The following is a 20,640-nucleotide window of genomic DNA, read 5'->3' on the forward strand; positions in this document are numbered from 1 at the left end:
GAATCATTGGTGAATAATTTGAAATGAGATAGTCTAATTATAAAATCAAGACTATGTTTTGTGAATTAAAGCAATCACTGTGATGTCTATTACTGGTGGGCCCATAACATCAGAGCAGGGGAAAATTATCCCCCTTTTAAATCCACAGAGGGAGATGAAAATATAGGTGTATCTCTATTTTGCCATGAAATAATGTTATTCATCATCTCAATTAAGGGCTGTTTACAATAAAAGTCAAATATAATGAGTCTAGTTGTAGAGATAAAAAAGGGTAGTAGAAATTTTGTTCAGTTTTCTGGATGCTTGTAGGAAGCAGAAATAATAAAAGCAGAGTTGCATGGGATTATCCAGTTATAGGAGGCTTGTTCATTTAATGAATAATAGCTTTGGGTGAGTCTTTTCTTGCTGGAGCTTGATTTGGAAGACATCCTGGATCAAGTATTTTGGAAAGATGTCATTTTTTCAGGTACTGGAAGATTGATATTGGCATAAAAATGTACCCAGGGTTAAAGAGTAAGTTAAGCTAGAATAGGACAATCTTCATGGAGTTATGGTGTATCAAGTGTATGTGAGTTTTATATCTGGGTTGGCCTTTCATCGTGGAACAGGTATCCCAAGTATTACTTGCAGTCACTTCATGGAAATCAGTCCACAGGAACTTCTGTCACAGCCTAGAGGTAGTTATAATTGCCATGAGAATGTTGTTGGAGAACATATCTTTCCTACTCACTTCTAAGTTTTCATGAGGAGGCATTTACTTTTGCTCCAATTCTCTCTTTTCCACAGATATGGGAGGAGTTATTTGAATGGCAGGTTCTGAAGAAGTGAGCATAGATTAAGCTCCGTCCCTTCCCTTGAGAAACCTACCTGGTGACATTTGATTTTGTTCACCAAGGTCTCAATTTTATAGGAGTAGACCCCATTGACTAAGGCTAGATGTTCTAATTGTTTGGAAGAGCATTGTAGCCATGTACTTAAGCCATATTTTCCACTGGTTTTTATTAATTTTTTTTTTTAAATAATAAACACAAGTAGCAAAAAGTAGATTTTGGTGACTCAATGGATACCTGAAAAGTTTTTGATGGGACCAGGACACGTGGGTTTTTAACTTTAGAAAGTAGGCCATGCAGGATTCTGACTTTGGAGTTTCTTGTATTTCATAACAGTTTCATAACAGTATTTCAATCAGCAAATGATTATTTTTGTGCAGAAAGGACAGTTTTATTCTCAGTATACTACCCATGCTGGCCTTAGCAGATGCTGATCAGTGTTGAGTTCTGGACTGTATAATCATGCAGCATTCTTCATGGCCTAAGATTTAGAGAATTTTCGCTGTGGATTTTCCCACAGAAAAATGGTGAACTTGATTAATAAACATATGAAAAGTAATGCTGAGCCCTTACTATGAAAAGAATCTGCCGTCTACTAGACTGAATTGAAAAGGAAAATAACTTATTAAAATAATTGCATACCTAATGGTTAGGAAGAGGAACACTAAAGCCTGTATTGGGAGCACTTGACTTTTAAGAACGGAGCTACTGCAGGATATCCAGAAGGAACTGGAGTGGTGTGAAATGAGGCATGCTTTGATTTTATTCTTAGAACGGAAGCAGTGCAAAATTTAAAAAAGAAAAGAAAAGCAAATTTATCTGCTTATTTTGGAGGGAAAGAGATTTCCTTGGGAGAAACATCAAGATATCATGGCATAGATTAGATAGCTATGAAACAGAGAATGGTATCTTGAAACAGAAAAAACAGACACAAAAATAAATGGATAGATGAGGATCAGACCCGTTTTAAAAAGGAACATGGAAAAGAAGAAAATGCAGAGATGAAAGAAACCTAACTGAGGTTGAGACACAGAATTTCAGAGTAATCCAGAGTGTTGGGAATGAACCCAAAGGGTTAGGATCAGGGAATCTAATGAGAGTATGGCCTTTTAAAAATACAAAGTCCAGCACCTGCAGATCTAGGGCTTGAAAAACAAGGACAATAGACTATGTGCCCAGAAAATTTGGACATAATAAAAGGAAGAAGAAATACCAACAAAAATATTGAAAGCATTCTTAGGTGAATTTCAAAGTAATAAATTTATTCTTTTAGGTACAGGTATTGCCTTGCTCTAAGGGAACATTCTAGAAATTTGTGGAATTAGAGAAGATCCAGCAAGACAAGACATAGTAGGGGAGGCATCTAATAAGAGAAGGCAGGAAGAACAATAAGAGCTCAAATCCAGGTTTGGGCTTAATGCTGACTGCCTGGGAAACTTCCTTCTGAATGGTATTATACAATCCATGAAGGGCGATGGTTTTGATTTGTTCTAACAGGGGAAGCTTTCAGAAGACTAGGAATATTGATTTTTGTATCTCTCATTTTGGACTTCCTCAGAAAAAAATTTAGGGAAATGATGCTAAAAAATGTAGTGGACAACTAAAAACAAAATACTCGTAAGTAATACCAGTTTAACATTGTTAAAGAAAGAAGGAGATCAACTGTTGGGAACAATTTAAATTATAGTCAGTTCCTAATTCCTGAAATAGGTTGGTCAGATTTAGGAAATAAAAATAAAAGTCACCTATGATGATTAATTTTATGTGGCATGTGGGCTGGGTCACAGTGCCCAGATATTTTGTCAACCTTTATTCTGGATATTTCTGTGAGGTGCTTTTAGATTAGATTAACTTCTATATTTGTGAACTTTGAATAAAACAGATTGTCCTCCATGAATGTGGGTGGGCTTAGTCAGCAAAAGGAATTAACATAAAAAGACTGAGCTCTCCCTAGAAAGAAGGAATTCTGCTAGCAGACACCCTTTGGACTTGAACTACAACACGGGCTCCTTCCTAGATCTTCAGTCTGACAGTCTAGCCTGCACACAAGCCAAGTCCCTCAAATAAATCTCTCTTTATATATACGCAGATCATATTGGTTCTTTTTCTCTTGAGAACCCTAATATGGACACCCAGGAAAATCTGAGTTTTTCAGATAAGCAATGAGTAATTTTTTTTTAGCATAAATGTACACTAAATATTTCATGGGATATATTATATTAAAATTATTTGTGGCCTATCTAAATTGTAATTTTAACCAAGCGTCTTGTATTTTAAATGGCAACCCTACCCTAAAAGCAGCAGAACAATAAAGAGAGATGAAGTGCTATATGCTTATTTCATTTCTGTGCAAAAGATGTAGCCGGAAGAAATTCCACTTTACTGAGGAAAGAGGTCTCTTGAAAGAGCAGACACTCATTCTCATAAGGCCCCTACATGTTTCTGAAGTAAGGACAGCTGTTTTAGGTCAGGGACATGCTGAGGTCAGTTCTCCAGATGAAACAGACAAGGATGACAGACATTGCAGAGGCCTATCCAGTTCCACAGCCATGCCCTTGGCAACACAGCAGGGTCTCAGGGCCAGATACCTGCTTACCAGAATTTCTGGGCAAACTCACACTCACATTTTAAAGATGTGAAAATACAATATGGGAAAGAACGGTACTTCAAACAACCTCGGACAACCTGGGTGCGCAGTATGTCAAGTTTCTTAACTTTGTGAAAAAACAAAAAGTGTTTTAATACTTCTGTGAAAGAGGAAACTGAATTTTTGGTGACTATTCTTCCAAATATCATAAATGCATTATGCCAGAATTAACCTTTGGATGGATGGCAGAGTTCTCCCAGTTGAATTTAAATGCATATGTCGTGGATTCTAGATGATTAGTAGACTGATGCAGTTAGCTCCTTTACCCCCTTGTCCATATGTCTTCTTCTGTACCAAGCCTGTCCTCTTCTCCCTGCTTTATTACACTAACTTTTAAATTCTTAAACTTTGTTACAAATTTTCTATAGCATGAATTATTTTCTCACGGATCATAATGGAATATGGAATGTATCATAACTTAATTATTTTGTTTAATGTCTGCTTTTCCCCAACTAGAACATAGTTACATTACAAGGAAATTTCTACAATTCTAGCACTTAAAATTTTTGCTCATTCCACTGGGGTGGTGGTGCAGTCCTGTAAACACAGTAGCTCGGGAGGCTAAGGCAGGAGGATCACAAGCTCAAAGCCAGCCTCAGCAACTTATCAAGACCTAACTTAGCGAGACCCTGTTTCAAAATGAAAATGAAAAAGGGCTGGGGATGTGGCTCAGTGACTAAGTACCCTTGTGTTAATTTGCTCAAACACACACACACACAGAGGAGAGAGAGAGAGAGAGAGAGAGAGAGAGAGAGAGAGAGAGAGAGAGAGGGAGGGAGGGAGGGAGGGAGGGAGGGGGAGGGAGAGAGAGAAAGAGACAGATATTTATTATATGAAATTATTTCACAGGGGCTGTGATTGTGGCTCAGTGGTAGAGTGCTTGCTTAGTACATGCGAAGCCTTGGGTTCAATACTCAGCACCACATAAAAATAAATAAATAAAATAAAGGTATTGTGTCCAACTACAACTAAAAAATAAATAAATAAGTAGATAGATAAAATAAATTGTTTCACACAATTATGGAGGTTAAAAAGTTCCAAGACCTGCTCTCTGTGAACTGGAGACTCTGGAAAGGTAGTGGTGTAGTTTGAGGGCAGGAGAGTCAGGATTGCAATCCACATTTACAGGTCTGAGAATCAAAAGCACCAAGGGCAGGAGAAGACTGACAACCTAGTTCAAGCTATCTGCAGAGAGTCAATTCAGCTTTCCTCTGAAAGCTTCTGAATTGAACATTTTTGTTCTATTCAAGCCCTCAAGGATTGGATGGTGCCCACCCATATTGGGGTGGGCCATCTGCTTTGCTTTTCTACCAATTCAAATGCTAATATCTTCTGGAAACATCCTCATAGACACATAGAGAAATTATGTTTAATTAGCTATCTGAACATCCTGTGGCCCAGTCAAGTTGATGCATAAAATTAACCATCACACCATATCATAAGCACCCAGAACAGGGAGAGGCACATAGGACCTAATTTGAGACAATAGAACATGAAATGAAGTGTCAAGACTTTGATTCAGAGTGGTCTTAAAGTTAAGTATATACCCCTGTTCCTTTCTGTCCCAAATGATCCCAGAAGGACCCACCAAAAAGTAGGAATTGATATTTGGGAAGGGTCTACACTAATAAGTGCCCTGCTAGTTGCTTAAGGGCTCAATGGCTTAAGACACAAAACTTTTAGAGAACATTGGAAATAGAATATTTTTTATGCATTCACCTATTTCTTTTGTGCAGGGGTTTATTTCCCTGACACTTGGATAGACTTTAGAAGTTAAGTGTCCTTAGGCCCATGTATCAAAGACTTATTCCCCAAAGTGATACCCTTGGGAAGTAGTGGGGATTTTAAGAGATGAGGCCCACTGGGAGGCTCTAGGTCACTGGTGATATGTTTTCAAAGAGAATTTTGGGGCTTCATTCTCTTCCTCTTCCTATTTTTCACTTCTTATCCATGAAGTGAACAGTATTGATTTGCCATATGCTTCTATCATGATGTGCTTTTCTCTCCACAGGCCCAAAGAAATGGAGTCAATTGGTCATGGACTGAAACTTCTAAAACTGTTAGCCCAAACAACTCTTTATAATTTGATTTATCTCATGCATTTGTTCTAATAATAGAAAGTTGACTGACACATTTCGGATATGAGCCTTTTTATCTCTTTTCTATCTCTTCCTAGGAAGTGTAGTGATTTTCTTGATGGATGACTTTTGAATGAATATTAGGCCTGTATATCCCAGTCTTTTTCTCCATCCTTCTTGGGGATTCAGCTGCTTCAGAAAAGACACACTACATAATTTTGTTCCTCAATGTTGTTGGTTTTGCAAAGGGAATTCCTCACAAGAGACCTATGGGTTTACTGCACTGCTATATTTGGTAGATAAAAATAACTATTTTTGGAGTATATTATGAAGAAATTTTTTGTTGCTAAACATCTCAACTATGTCCTCCAATCTAATCTTTATAAATAATAAAACAATGGTTGCCCCCTAACTGCCCGACATTCAGCAAATATCTCAATTGGTTCCAGAATTATTCTGAAATATGGAAATTATCTTTTGGGTAACTTTAATTTCCAAGTATCCTTTCAACTATAATTAAAGTTTCATGAATTAAATCTTATCTTTTAGAATTCCTTTTCTTTTTCTTTTTTTTTTTTGGGGGGGGGGTAAACTTTTATAAGAATAATGATCATATAGCAAATATTATGCTTATTGCTAATGATACATGAATAAAATGTGTTTGCCTCCTCTTGGGCAATTTACAATCTGATGGAGGGGGAAATAGGCATGCAAATAACAGGATGAAATACACTCCAGGAAGTACTACATTAACCACCTGTCCTGTCCAAAGTGATTCAGGAACAGACAGGAGGGAGATTCTCTCCTCTACTAAGGAGAAGAAGGAACATCAGGGATGCTTTCATAAAGCAGACATAAAGAAGAACAAGGCAAGACTAAAATGAGAAGCAGGATGTGAAAAGGTCTGAAATTTTATTTGAAAAAGTCTTTCATTGAATAGCAAAATCCGCCTTTGGCAAAAATGTAGAGTCAATGAAATTTGCTTTTCAAATCTCTCACAACTCTATCAGGTTTTTTGGCTTTTCCCTACTTTTTCCAGACATCCAACGATCTCTTGCTCTTTTATATCTTCCAGCTGTTGAGGCCACTGATCTGAAAAGATGTTCATGTTGAAGAATTTTATGACTTGACTGGAGTTACTCCCCAGAGGTATTTGCATTTTAAAAGTCCCATGAGAGCTCCACCTACTACACAAATGAATGACTAGGAGGGCCAGAAGTGACAGGAGAATAAATGCTGATTGCACCTCATGTCACATCTTAAGAGGAGTTTGCTGCAAAAATAACTAAGGACATTGGACCAAAGCTAAGATCTTAAGATATACTTTGGATCAGGCTTTATAAGTTAGTTACATCACTGATACCAATGGCACTTGAATGGCAGAAACATGAGTTGAGTTCTCTGTACCTTTGTTAGTTAGGCAGAGAAAATTTTTAAAAAGTTCTTTAGCACTCGATAATTAGAAATGATTTTAACTCAAGAATGTCAGCCAAGTTGCTGGGATTTTCAAGTTCCTATCAGAGTATTTGAGATGATCATATTGCCTTATGTCTGTCATGAGCCTGTCATGCTTAAGTGTGTTTGCAGTGCTTAGAATTAATCTAGAATTATTTGCTGTGAATTGATTATGTCTATTTCAGTGCCCAGAATTAAGGATTGTCATTTTCTTGATTAAGAAACTATAGAGTAAAATTGTATTGAGTAATTTGAGTGAATAAAGCATTGAAAAGGGAAAAAAATATATACTTTGGGTCAATTATTTGCTTGAATTTTTATTATTACCTTAAATGGTAGAACCATTGAAACATATTTAAAAGACTTCAACTTGATGCAAGGTTTCAATTAGCTTGCTTTCAATTTTCTTAAGGTTCCAGAATATTCACACTCTGAATCTAATTTGATCTAATCTCCCTTGAATCTTATTTTTATTTTAGGATATACTAAGTAGACAATTAAATGTATTAATTGTGAGTGTGCAGATAAAAATTCAAATGAATACAACTTCTATTTTTAATTGGTTGTTATAAAACTGTATAATCTAAAATATTAATAGGAACCATAATATTTAATAAGATTTTGTGAGAAAATAAGAAATCATTGACTGCTTGTTTCTAATGAGTTTCTTTTAACTTTGCTGTAGAACTTAAGAAAATGCCATCTTAAAGAAGAACCTAAGCTGTGAATAATATATAGGCTTATCTGGAAAGGATACACTTGACAAAAGAGATAAGCAAAATTGGCTAGAAATCTTCAGTTTCACGTCTCTGAGATCACAGCACATAAATACAAATTTATAATCTTAGGTCTAAATGTGTGTTACATGCATTTCTTTGTATGTATGGTATTTTATGTTTTAAAAAATGATAATTTAGCAGAAGACAAACCCTGGAGAGGTAACAATGAGGACACCAAATAATATAGGCAGATAGCACAGAACAGTAGGAATAAAGTAGCTTTTTCCTCTTCCCTTATCCCCATGCAAACCCCTAAGATGTTTTGGGATAATTGAGTATGCAGAGATGAATACATAGTACAAGCAATAGCATGTGATACAGTGTTGATTAAACTTACCTATTCCATTATTCTTGCTAAGCCAAATGGCAAATATGTAATTTGAAATTACCTTTAATATAAAATCAGCTTTTGAAGGCAGTCCAGTACTACTGGGTAAGCTAATGAGTACACAGCATTTTACTGGTGAAAGCATTAGTACTGGAATGTGCATGTAATCATTTAAACCAATAAAATAATGGGGAAGGGAATATTTTCCAGACACTTCCTGGGAGATTTTTTAGCATAAAGAGAAGCTCAGGAGGAGACAGAATTTCTTCCTTTACACACTGTGGTGTTCATGTTTGAGGTACTGCAGAGTACCATGTTATCAGCGTGAGGATAAAGCTCACATACAGAGAATAGTGAACTCCTAAGCCTACCTTATTTCTGAACTTACAGTTATGTGACCCATCAGATTTTCTAGGCAGGTATATGGTCTTTTTCCACCCACCACTGCCTAGTCCTTGGACCATAGTAGCACAAGGTCATCAACATCATAGGTGTCATTGGGACATAGACTAAAAATAAGATCCTGGTAATGCAGGAATCCAGGTATCCAACAGAGACCAGAGATGAAGTCAACCAGAAGAAGGGTAGCTCCAGGATCCATCTGACTAATGGACCTCCTGCTTACATTGAATTAACATTTCCTCCTGATTTTACTCTGGTTTCCATAAAGCATCTGAGGATTGACTGATTTTCAATCACTGATTCATGGATACTTATTTAATGTGTAATTCTTAATAAGGATTGTGTATCAAAGTTCTCATCTGTTCGAAGGACAAACTAAAATGAAAAACAGAGTCAAAAGAAGGGATTATTAAAAAGCAAGAATGGGGGCTGGAATTGTGGCTCAGGGGTAGAGCGCTGGCCTAGCACACGTGCAGCACTGGGTTCCATCCTCAGCACCACAGAAAAATAAATAGAATAAAAAGTTATTTTTAATAAAAGCAAGAATGGTCTCATCCACAGTGGCAGTAGGCAACTAGAATTAGAGGGAAGCGCACACAGACAATTCTATTATCACATTAAGATATTGAAAGTTTATAAAACCATCCTCCAGCCATGAAGAACAGTTTAAATGATGTTCAGTGGCTTCTTATCTGAAGGTGGTAACATGACTGATCATAATGATCTGTAACAAACTGATTAATATTAGTATAATTTGACATTTAAAAAGGCAACATTCAGTTATCTAAAAAAATAATTGCTATCTCTTAACAATGTTAAATAGATTACATTAAGGAAAAGTATAATACCTGGCATGAGGCTGGAATTATGCTATTAGGAACTTAAATTTTATAAGAAATAAAAACTTCAATAAATTTTTGTTAAGAAGCATAATGGACAGACTTTGTGTATTTTTAGTTTCCGTAATACTGAATTAAGTTAATTTTGAGGAAAAATTGTATTTTCACAAATAGTTTTTCCATATGAGCACAGGTTTAGACTTTTTCTAATCCATTCACAACTACAATTATGTCACTAAGAATGTCTATTGAAAACTAAATTGAACTCAGTAAAAATTAATTAAGTGAAAAAAACATGGAGCAAAATCAATGAAAGAAAATCTACTCAAGTAAAAATTCACAAAATTGAGGGCATATACTCTTTGTATAGTTACATTCTCATGATGAGCTATTTCCTTTGTCATTCTGAAATTATATTATTTATTCTTTATAATCTGTTTTGCTTTAAACTTACTTTTTCCTGATATTCATATAGTCACTCTAGCTTTCATTAAAATAATGTTAGCACAGTATATCTTCGCCTGTCCTTTGATGTTTAACCTTTCTGTGTCTTTGCATCAAAAGGGCATCTTTTATAAACAGAACTTTATAAACAGAATCTTATTTGTTAACCCAATCTGACTAGCCTTTAACTGATATTTAACCATTTACACTTAATGTAATTGTTGAAATATTAGTACTTAAGTCTGATATTTTATTATTTTTTTTCTATTTGTTCCATCAAGTTTTCATTCTTTTGTGTCTTTTTTCCTTGTCTCCATTTAGGTCACTAGAATTTCTATAGTGCAATTTTGAATTATTTATATTTTTTAAAATTTTTTATTATTTTTTAAATTTGTTTTAATTTGTTATACATGACAGTAGAATGCATTTATGCACTTTGATATATCATACATAGATGGGATATAATTGCTCATTTTTCGGAGTATACATGTTGTAGAATAATGTTTTGGAGTAGATTATCTTGACTAGTCTACTTATTGATTGTTCTATTTTTCATATGTGACTTATCACAGTAGTGTGGTATCAGTATTGTATCACTTCAGATAAAGTAGAGAAACCTTACTTATTTTTAGATCCATTACCCTTCCTACTTGTTCATCATAATTGTCTTAACTATTTCCTCCACTTAGAGCATGTACTACATCTGATAGTATTACTATTTTTTGCTCCAACCATGAAAAATTAGGTAGAGTCTGTTACACTTATTTCTTTTTAAAAATCAATTAATTAATTATAATTATATATGACAGAAGAATGCATTTTGATTCATTGTACACAATTTCAGCACGACTTTTCATTTCTCTGGTTGTACACAATATAGCATTGCACCACATGTGCAGTCATACATGTACCTAGGTAATGATGTCCCTCTCATTCTACCATCTTATACTTTTATCTATTCTATTGCTCTTCTTTCCTTCTTCTGAGTCTGACTTTATTTTTCTTTCATTGTGGAAGGATGAGTTAGTTGGATATAGGATTAATAGCTGATGTTTCTTGTAATACTTTAAAGGTATTTAAATTTTTTTATCCTCTGTGTTTCAGATTTTAAAAAAATCCACTGTTATTTAAATTAGCGTTCTCAGAAGTTTAATTATGTCTTTGTGGGAATATTTTTGGTGGGGTTACCATCTTTGGAGATCACCTGCCTTATTGAATATCTACATTTATGTCTTTTGCTAATTTGAGAAGATTTGTAAACATTTTTTCAAATTTTTTTTCAGTCTCCGATTCTTCCTCTTCTCTTGTAGTTCTGATGAAATAAATAATAATATTTTGTTATTTTTCTACAAATTCTTGAGGCTCTGTTCATTTTTATTTAGTGTATATTTGCTTTGTTTTTCAGATAAAGTGAGTTCTGTTAACCTATTTTTATATTGCTTATTTTATCCTGTCATTTTTAATCTACAATTGATTCCATTGAACAAGATATTTATTTTATAATTTTTTTTAATTATATAATTTTCATTTGGCTATTTTTTAAAAAAATATTCTAATAAGCTACACATTACAGTTATGCATGACAGCATTTTGACACATCATACATAAATGGAGTATAAATTTTTATTCTTCTGGTTGTACATGATATAGAATTACACCATTCATGTAGTCATGTATTACAGTGGTACTGGGCCACTGTAATAGGGTAATAATATCCCATTCATTCTACTATCTTTCCTATCCCCCTACCTACTTTCCCCTCTTCACTCCCCTCTGCCAAATTCAAAGTACATCTATTCTTCTCTAGCTTCCTTAGCACCCTGTGCCATTGTGAATTAACATTCACATATCAGAGAAAACATTCTGCTTTTGGTTTTTTGGGATTGGCCTATTTCGCTTAGCATAATATTCTCCAGCTCCAACCATTTACTGGCAAATGCCATTATTTCATTATTCTTTAAGGCTGAGTAATATTCCATTGTGTATAGATACCACATTTTCTACATCCATTCATCTGTTGAAGGACACCTAGGTTGGTTCCATAGTTTAGCCATTGTGAGTTGAACTGCTATAAACACTGATGTGGCTGCATCACTGTAGCATGCTGATTTTAAATCCTTTGGGTGTAAACTGAGGAGTGGGATAGCCGGGTCAAATGGTGGCTCCATTCCAAGTTTCCCGAGGAATCTCCATACTGTTTTTTGTAGTGGTTGCACAGTTTACAATCCCACTGGCAATCTATGAGTGTACCTTTTCCCCCACATCCTTGCCAACATTTTATCATTGCTTGTATTTTTTATAATATGTAACAAAAGAGATAAAAGATTTCTACCATGAAAACTACAGAACACTAAATAAATTAAAGAGAACCTTTAAAGATGGAAAGCTCTCCCATGCTATTAGATGCAGTATTAATATTGTTAAAATGGCCATACTGCCAAAAACATTGTATAGATTAAATGCAATTCCTATGAAAAATTCCAATGACACTCTTCATAGAACTAGAAAAAGCAATCATGAAATTCATTTGGAAAAATAAGAGAACCAGAATAGCCGAAGCAATCCTTAGCTAGAAGAGTGAAGCAGGAGGCATCACAATACCAGAACTTAAACTATATTGCAGAGCCATAATAACAAAAACAATATGTATTGGCATCAAAACAAACATGTAGACAAATGGTACAGAATAGAAGAAACAGAGAAAAACCCACATAAATACAGTTATCTTACACTAGACGAAGGCCCCAAAAACATACGTTGAGAAAAGATAGCCTTTTCAACAAATGGTGATGGGAAAACTGGAAATCCATATGTAGGAAAATGAAATTAAACCACTATCTCTCATCCTGCAGTAAACTCAACTCAAAGTGGATCAAAGACTTAAGCACTAGAACAGAGACCCTGTACCCAAAAGAAGAAAAAGTAGGCCCAAATTTTCACCATGTCTACTTAGGAATTAACTTTCTTAACAAGACTCTTACAGTATAAAAAATAAAATCAAGAATCAATAAATAAGATGGAATCAAACTAAAAAGCTTCTTCACAACAAAGGAAACAATAATGTGAAGAGAGAGTCCACAGAATAGGAGAAAATCTTTACCACCTGCTCTTCAGATAGAGCATTAATCTCCAGGATATATAAAGAACTCAAAAATTGCAACAAAACCCCCAAATAGCCCAATTAATAAATGGGCTAAGAAGCTGAATAGGTGCTTCACAATAGAAGAAATATGAATGGTCAAAAAATATATGAATAAATGTTCAACATCTCTAGCAGTTAGAGAAATGCAAATCAAGCTACTGAAGATTTCATTTAGTTCTTTTTACAGTATCTCTTTTTGAGATTTTTTTTCACTTGATTTAAGAGATTATATAATTGTCTGTTGAAGTATTTTTATGATGATTGCTTCAATTTCCTTGTCAGATAGTTCCAACATTCAATTCATCTCCACACTGGGGTCAGGTGATTGTCTTTTCTCAGATTATAGTTTTGCTTGTGATTATATCCTACTGAAATCTTCTATTGAAATTTTAGCAGGCATTTACCCTGTTGTGATTTAGCTTATTGGTCCTAGACTATATTGGGGGCTTTTAGTTCCAATGACAGTTTTGCAATCCCTTACACTTAATCCCCTGCCAATCTTCTTTCTTCTAGCCCTGTGGCGAGTTCTGCTCAAATCTTACTGGTGTCATTAGCCAAGGCTGAAAAGTGTTTTCCTGGGCTCCTAGATGTTACTGACAAATCTTCAGGGAAGGCACAGAAGCCACAGGACCTGGATCTTCTTATGCAATTGGGTGGTAGGTCAGTAGATGCAAGGCTTCCCTGCTGCCACCAGTAGCATTGGCTAGGTCTGCCTTCCAGGGACAAAGAGGCTGACATGTCCTTGGAACTTGCTGCTCTGCTGCTACAGGTGAATCCAACTGTCTGCCAACCAGGATTATAGAAAAGAGGCTGGGTCTCTCCATTAGGGATCTGTTCTTCCCCTGATCTATGCCTTTGGGCTGAGACAGCAGACTTCTCTTACTTTACACAAATTCTCCTCTTTATGCCTATTCACAAATGCCAGGTTGCAGGTCTCTCTGGTACCCAGTCCAGGGAAATATATATAAATATATATTTTAAAGAAAAAAGAAAACCATTGTACTCTTTTCTTCAAGTCCAGAAGTCTTGGCCAGTTTGCCTTCCTCTTTCAAGCTTTCAAAGTCCTTTTTACCATGGTCTGTTGAATAATTTCCAGGGTATTTAGTTCCATTCAGAGTAGAGCAGCAGGGAAAGGTGAGTATTTGCCATCTGTTCCAGAATCTGCACTTTGATTGACCTTCCATCTCTCCCTTCCTCCTCTCTTCTTTCCTTTTCTCTTTCCTTCTTCCTTTTGCTAGCAGATTCTTGTGGAATATTTTCATCTTTGAAATTAATTAATTTCTTAACTAATTAATTACTTAATTAAGGTGAATATGACAGTGCTTTTACTTCCTGAAGAACTGGCAGTGTGACTTTAAAATGTTTGGGTCCATACATGTCATTTCCTTCATTATTGTTGTTCATCTTTCCTCTGTATTCATGAAATAGTTCCAATATTTCCTTTTCAAATTCCTGATATTATCACAACGTTAATTCTTATTTTTTGACTCCCATGAAAATTTTAATTCTGCTTTTCATGTTTCATTAAACATGAAAGTATAATTAAAATATAATTTCTTTCCTCACTGATATTCCTTTTATTTTTTCCTTTTCCTTTAAAAAAGTTGCTGTTTTCCCCATATTGCTTATTTTGAAGTTACCTCACAGAACACTTATCTTCCTGTGATCATTGAAATTTTTCAATTCTCTAGAGAATTTGAATATTTCACATTTATTTTTTCCAAAGGCATCCTCTTCTTTTCCAGGATAATTTTCTGTTGTTGTTCTCTGAGTCTACACCAGTTGAAAAAATTCTCTTCTATCACTGATTATGTTCAAGGACTAAAATAATCTGGCCAGTGGGATTGGAGAAGAAGGAGAAGGAATAAAGTGTGAGATGAACCAGGGCCAGTAGTTGCAGGACTCTGCAAGGCCTTATGAATTGCAGAAAAGCTTTTGTCTTTTTGAGTGACAAATGGAAAGCCATGGGGGCCATTTTAAGATGCAAATCTACCATAACTGTATTCAGGAATGTTTCTTATGAGAGTAGTTGGTAGAACCTTAGAATCTTTGCAGAGTTCATTTGTAAACAGATTCAAAGTATACTGAGGAGATAAAACTGAGAGGCCTTGAAATTAGAGTGAAGAGGAAAAATGAGAAGATGGGGATGAAAGATGATTCCTAGATTTATATACTTTAAACCTAGGTGATTAGTACCTAAACCTAGCACCTGACATTTATACAAAAAATACTGGAAGAACTTAGGGTTTTAAGGATGATATCATGGATTTTTTTTTTAAGGATTTGTTCAATTAGAGGCACTCTGGAATGTCCAAGAGGATGTGTTAAGTACACATCTGACTGAATAGAGAGAGGTCTAGGGTGGAGAGATCAATCTGTGAGTCTTCTAATTATAGGAAGAACTGACATGTGTTATGAGGTTGTCGTGGAGGCAGTATATTTGAAAAGAAGAATACTTCAACTTGCCTTTAGAAATTCTAATATGTAATAATTAAAAAGAATAGGTTGAGTATGGAAAAGAGTCACCAGAGAGATCAGAGGAAAACTAGGAGAGCACTGTGTTCTGGTAGCCAAGGCCTTAGAGGAGCTCTGTCTCAGTTTATTCAGGTTGCTATGACAAAACACTATGAACCAGGTAGCTTACATACGATGAAAATTTAATTCTCACGTTCTAAAAGCTGGAAAGTCCAAGATCAAGGTTGTGTCTGATTTGGTGTCTTGGTAAAGGCCAATTCATGGTTCATAGGTGGTGACTTGTAGGTGTTTATGCAAATAGTGGAAGGTACGAGGAAGCTCTCTGGGGCTGCTTTTGTAAGGATGCCAATTTTACTCATGAAAGGGCTGCCCTAATGATCTACTTATATCTCCAAGTCCCACTCCTAATAAATAATATCACTTTGGTAATTAGGCCTCAACATATGTATTTTGGAGGGGTAGAAACATTCACACCATGTCAGTTTTAAGGAGGAATGTATCAAAAGTATAATTCCTGCTTGAAGAATTCAGAAAATGGTAAGCAGAATGCCAAGATGGCCTCATGATCATCATTCCACCCTGTTTTAGCCATGTAGAATCCCTGCTCCTTGTATGTAGACAGGAACTGGGACTTTTTACTAGCCAACAGAAATGGCGATATGGTAAAGGCAATGGTGTAACTGTGGTCCCAAATCAGTTGATTTTTAATTCATCAGAATTGAGGTTATCTTGAGTGGTTCTGGATGAATCAGGTAAAAGCACTTAAAAGAAGGTCAAGAATTTCTTCCCAAGAACAGAGAGAGAGAGAGAGAGAGAGAGAGAGAGAGAGAGAGAGAGAGAGAGAAGGAAGGAGGAAGGAAGAGAGAGAAAGCAGCCATATTTAGAATTTCCATCAACAAGGAACTATGGAAGGTCTCTAGAACTTACAGCAACCTTACAGCATAAGGAGGGGAGAGTTAGTCATCCAACTACCAAGAAACACACTCTGCTAACAGCTTGAGTGCAATTAGAAATGGATTCTTTCCCAACTGAGCTTCTGATGAGACTCCAACCTGGTAAGATCCTGAAGCAGAGATCTGTGCCTGGACTCCTAACCCAAAGAAATTGTGAGATAATAAATGTTGTTGTTTTTTTTTTTTAAATCCACTAAAGCTTAATGTAATTTGTTACATAATAATAGAAAACCATTACAGCAACATAAAGAGATTATTGGTGATCTGAATGAAAGCTGTTTCAGTAGAGTGACAGAGTAGGAGCCAGATTGGACCTGTTTGATGGAATGAGTGGGAACTAAGTAAATGGAGCGTGTATAGACAGCTCTTTTGGGAGATTTGCCTGGGAATAGAACAATAATGTATGACTTTAGCTGAATAAGGCTGAGGGAAATTTTTTTATTTTGTTTTTAATAGGAAATAACTCAAGCATGCTTAAAATTCAGGTTTGTTGTTTTTTTTTTCACAAGAATTGATTTATTTTTACTGGAAGTTTACTTGGCTATGCCAGATACACCATAACTGGATGAAATTAACATTAAATAAACATCTAAGAGCTATATTTGCTGTTGATATAGCTAATCTTAGGAAATAAAATGTTTATTTTAAGATTAAAAATATTGTGAATGAGTACAAAATAAAAAGAAAACAGTATGAACTATGCTCTTTAGAAAAACCTTCCTGCATGAAATCTCTCTAAATGAGAAAGGGCTCCCTTCAATCTCGGGAATCCTATAAACTGATCACAGTTCCACAAACTCTTTAGATTCTTAGCAAAAGGAAGTCACTGCCATTTGACTTTCTATGATTTTCCAAGGCAGTGGTTTTTCTTGGGAGTTAAACTAAAAGCCTTGTGAAAAATCCTACATTGAATCTGTAGAATCACAGGGAAATAACTCCATCATGTGTTAGATAAATTACCACCAAATATTGATTACAATCTAACACAGCTGCAAGAAAGCTGGATTTATGGCATTTGTTTACAACCTGTACCTTGTCATACTTTTTAAAAAATAAATAGGGTGACAATTTTTTTGTGGATTTATATTTCTCTATCAAAATCATGCCCTATAATCCTTAATGGAAAGATTAGTTTGATGAAAGATAATAATAACAAGCAAAGAGAGACAGAGAAGGAAAAAAAATAAAACTTGTTATGTCTCAGGTTCTGTATCCAGTACTTAACACAACTATCTCAAAACAGGCCTATAAGGTAGAATTTATTAATTCTCAAAACAATTCTATAAGGTAGTATCCATCATTATGCTTATTTTTTTAGATAAGTGAACTGATTTAAAAGTCTTAGATTTAAAAACATAATATTCAGGGTCCAGAAGATGGTTATATTAAGTGTCACACTAGTGAATAAATACTTTTGTGTGTCTGCAAAGGTAATAGTCTCAACTACCATGATTTGCTACTTCTATTACAAAAAATATGGTGGCTTTTTCCTTCAGGAATTAATATGCTCTATGAAAGAACAAGAAATACTACTCATAATACTAACAACACTATCAAGGGATGATGATATCTCTGAAGAGAATAAAATTGTACAGATTTTTCATTTCCACTGAAAATTTATAACACAGGCAACAGACTACTTACCTTTTTAATTACATAGTAGGTAACTTCATGTATGTTCCTTACATTAGAATCACTTTACTTAGGCTTGTAGTTTTTAAATTTGAGTTTGCATCATGATCTGCCATAGGATTTCTTCCACAGATTACTAAGCCCTGCTCTGAGTTTTTCATTCAGTAGGTATGGATTGCAACCCTAGAATATGCATTTCTATTGAATATGCATATTGAGTCCCCAGATGATGCAACTGCTGCTATTCTGGATACCACAATTCAAAAACTATTTTTAAAACCAGGGTTCAACAATCTTCTATAAAGAACCAGATAATCATTTTTGGTTGTGGACCAAATGGTCTGGGTTACAACTACTCAAATTTTTCTTTGTAGTGTGAAAATATTCTATATATGCCTAAGTAAGTAGATGATGGCAGTGTTTCAATAAAATTTTATTTACAGAAATAGATATCATGTTGGATTTCATGAAAACCCACAGTTGGTCAACTATTTGCCTCCATAACTTACTATAAGATCCCTGAAACATCACTATGTTCATTTTAAATAACAACACTATGAGAATCAACACAATGAGAATTTTTGAGATATCCACAAAAATTCCTTCTAAGTTTTTAAAATGAAATTTGTAGAACTATACCAGGGACTAAGAGGACACTCCAAAGTTTTCCTATGATTTATGGCATTTGCTTATTGAATACCTCCAATAAAAAGAATTTTCATGTTACAAATGCCACGAACTCTACCCTCACTTTCAAATTTTAATTTTAATTGGACATCATGTATAGTGTAAAAGATATAAATCTGCAAATTAAAAGAAGATCAATGCTACATTGAATGACATAGATGTCACCTCAATAAGGTTATTTATTGACTTTTTAATAAAACAAAACAAACAAAAAAATACATACTTGAGAAGTGTATGCTCAACTTTAATATATTCAGTCTTTGCCCAGAGTAGTGTACTTCAAACTAATTTAAAATCCCAATGTAATCTTAAAAGTCTATTATACTGTATACTTCAGTGAACCTACTAAATCATCATTATCCTTAAGAAATGCAAGTTCCTGTATTAAGGCAAAGTACAGATAATTTTTTTTGTCATAAAAAGAATGTGGTTAAGTTCCATGAAAATAATTATACACAGATATCATGAGGAAAGTCAGTGTTGCAAATCTTTTACAAACTTAAAATGTTAATATCATGTTTAAAATCTCTAACAATCTACTATACAGACTATAAATATTTAAGTAAAATCTTTACAATTACATATTCTAATATTTAATAAATTAAGGATGAACTAAAATGACTTTATAGTGTCTTTTAAAGTTTTTTTTCTTAAATTTGATTAAATCAAATGTTTCCATTTGACAGAGGGATTCTGTTTACCCTTGGGTATTTATTCTTTAGTAATACAATGGTTTTCAGTTTTAAAAAACTGTGGTCAAATGGACACTGGAAAATGTTTATTTTAAGCACATTCTAAAAGTTTCCTTATTTCTAAGTTTCTAAAAACCATTAATATGCATGATATGTGTGTCTAAGAAAGATTTGGTAGATTGTGCAGCCTTTTCTACTTTCATCTGAACAGGGAATCCAAAGATCAGTAGAGCATCTTAAAGTACAGAGACATATTCAAGAAAAAACAAAGAAAAGATCTCAATGCTTGTGTTCAGGTAGGATGTGGCCATTTGTTTTTAAAAAGCAACTCCATTCAACAAATATTTACTGAATACCTCTCCTACTTGTCTAAACATTTAAAGGTAAACCTTTAATTTCACTGTTCTACTCACCAAGATCTATCTAGAACACAGTTAATCCTATTAAACATACTTACACTCCTCTTCAGGCCTCTTCCGAAGTGCTGCACGAACCTCTTTACAAGGACTTCTCTGATATTGGGGGGGATTTCTTCCCCTTATTAGATTCTCCATCCTGTAAGAGAAAATTCAAGGTGTATTTTAATAGCAAAATCTAGATAAATCCTGGCAATTTAAATGGTATAAACAGTCACAAATTCAAGTACTTACAGAAACTTGATAACACCACTAAGAGTATCTGACAAATAATATGATGGTAGGAAATGAGAGGAACTAATGGAGAGTGCATGAGTTTTCCAGGTATTTCAATTAAAAAAAATTAAAAACACCATGTGGACAAAACTCATGCACGTTCTCCAATTAGAGACTGTTATGGACAGAATGTTTGTGGATTTATTGAAGCCCCAACTCCCATGGTATTTGGAGGTGGGCCTTTTGGAAGGTAATCAGATTAGAGGAGGTCATGAGGGTAGCTGCTCATGATGGGATTAGGTCCACATAAGATAAGAGAGAAAAACTAGGGCATAAGCTGTTTCTACCACAGGAAGACATGGCAAGAAGGATGCCATCATTTACCAGCCTAAATGAGGACTTTCATAAGAAAATACGTCTACACACTCTTTAATTATGACATCCCCAGCCTCAAAACTGCTAGTAAAAACATGTCTATTGGGGCTGGGGATGTGGCTCAAGCGATAGCGCGCTCGCCTGGGATGCGTGCGGCCCGGGTTCGATCCTCAGCACCACATACCAACAAAGATGTTGTGTCTGCCGAGAACTAAAAAAATAAATATTAAAAAATTCTCTCTCTCTCTCT

At 34.9% G+C, this 20,640-nt stretch overlaps 1 protein-coding gene across 3 annotated transcripts in view; it reads right to left on the reverse strand.

Moving 5' to 3' along the window:
* Positions 1 to 19,937, reverse strand: part of LRRC7 (leucine rich repeat containing 7) — a gene marked incomplete at both ends in the record, with an annotated part of 429,491 nt that extends 409,554 nt beyond the window's left edge. For all 3 annotated transcript variants that reach the window (XM_081308133.1, XM_081308135.1, XM_081308134.1), the window contains one exon: positions 19,841 to 19,937. In XM_081308133.1, coding sequence (XP_081164259.1) covers positions 19,841 to 19,937 — 97 coding nt within the window. The remainder of the gene's footprint in view (positions 1 to 19,840) is intronic.
* Between the last annotated feature and the right edge of the window lie 703 nt (positions 19,938 to 20,640).

The sequence above is a fragment of the Spermophilus citellus genome, assembly GCF_964194105.1.
Source record: "Spermophilus citellus genome assembly, chromosome: 9".
NCBI lineage: Eukaryota > Metazoa > Chordata > Mammalia > Rodentia > Sciuridae > Spermophilus > Spermophilus citellus.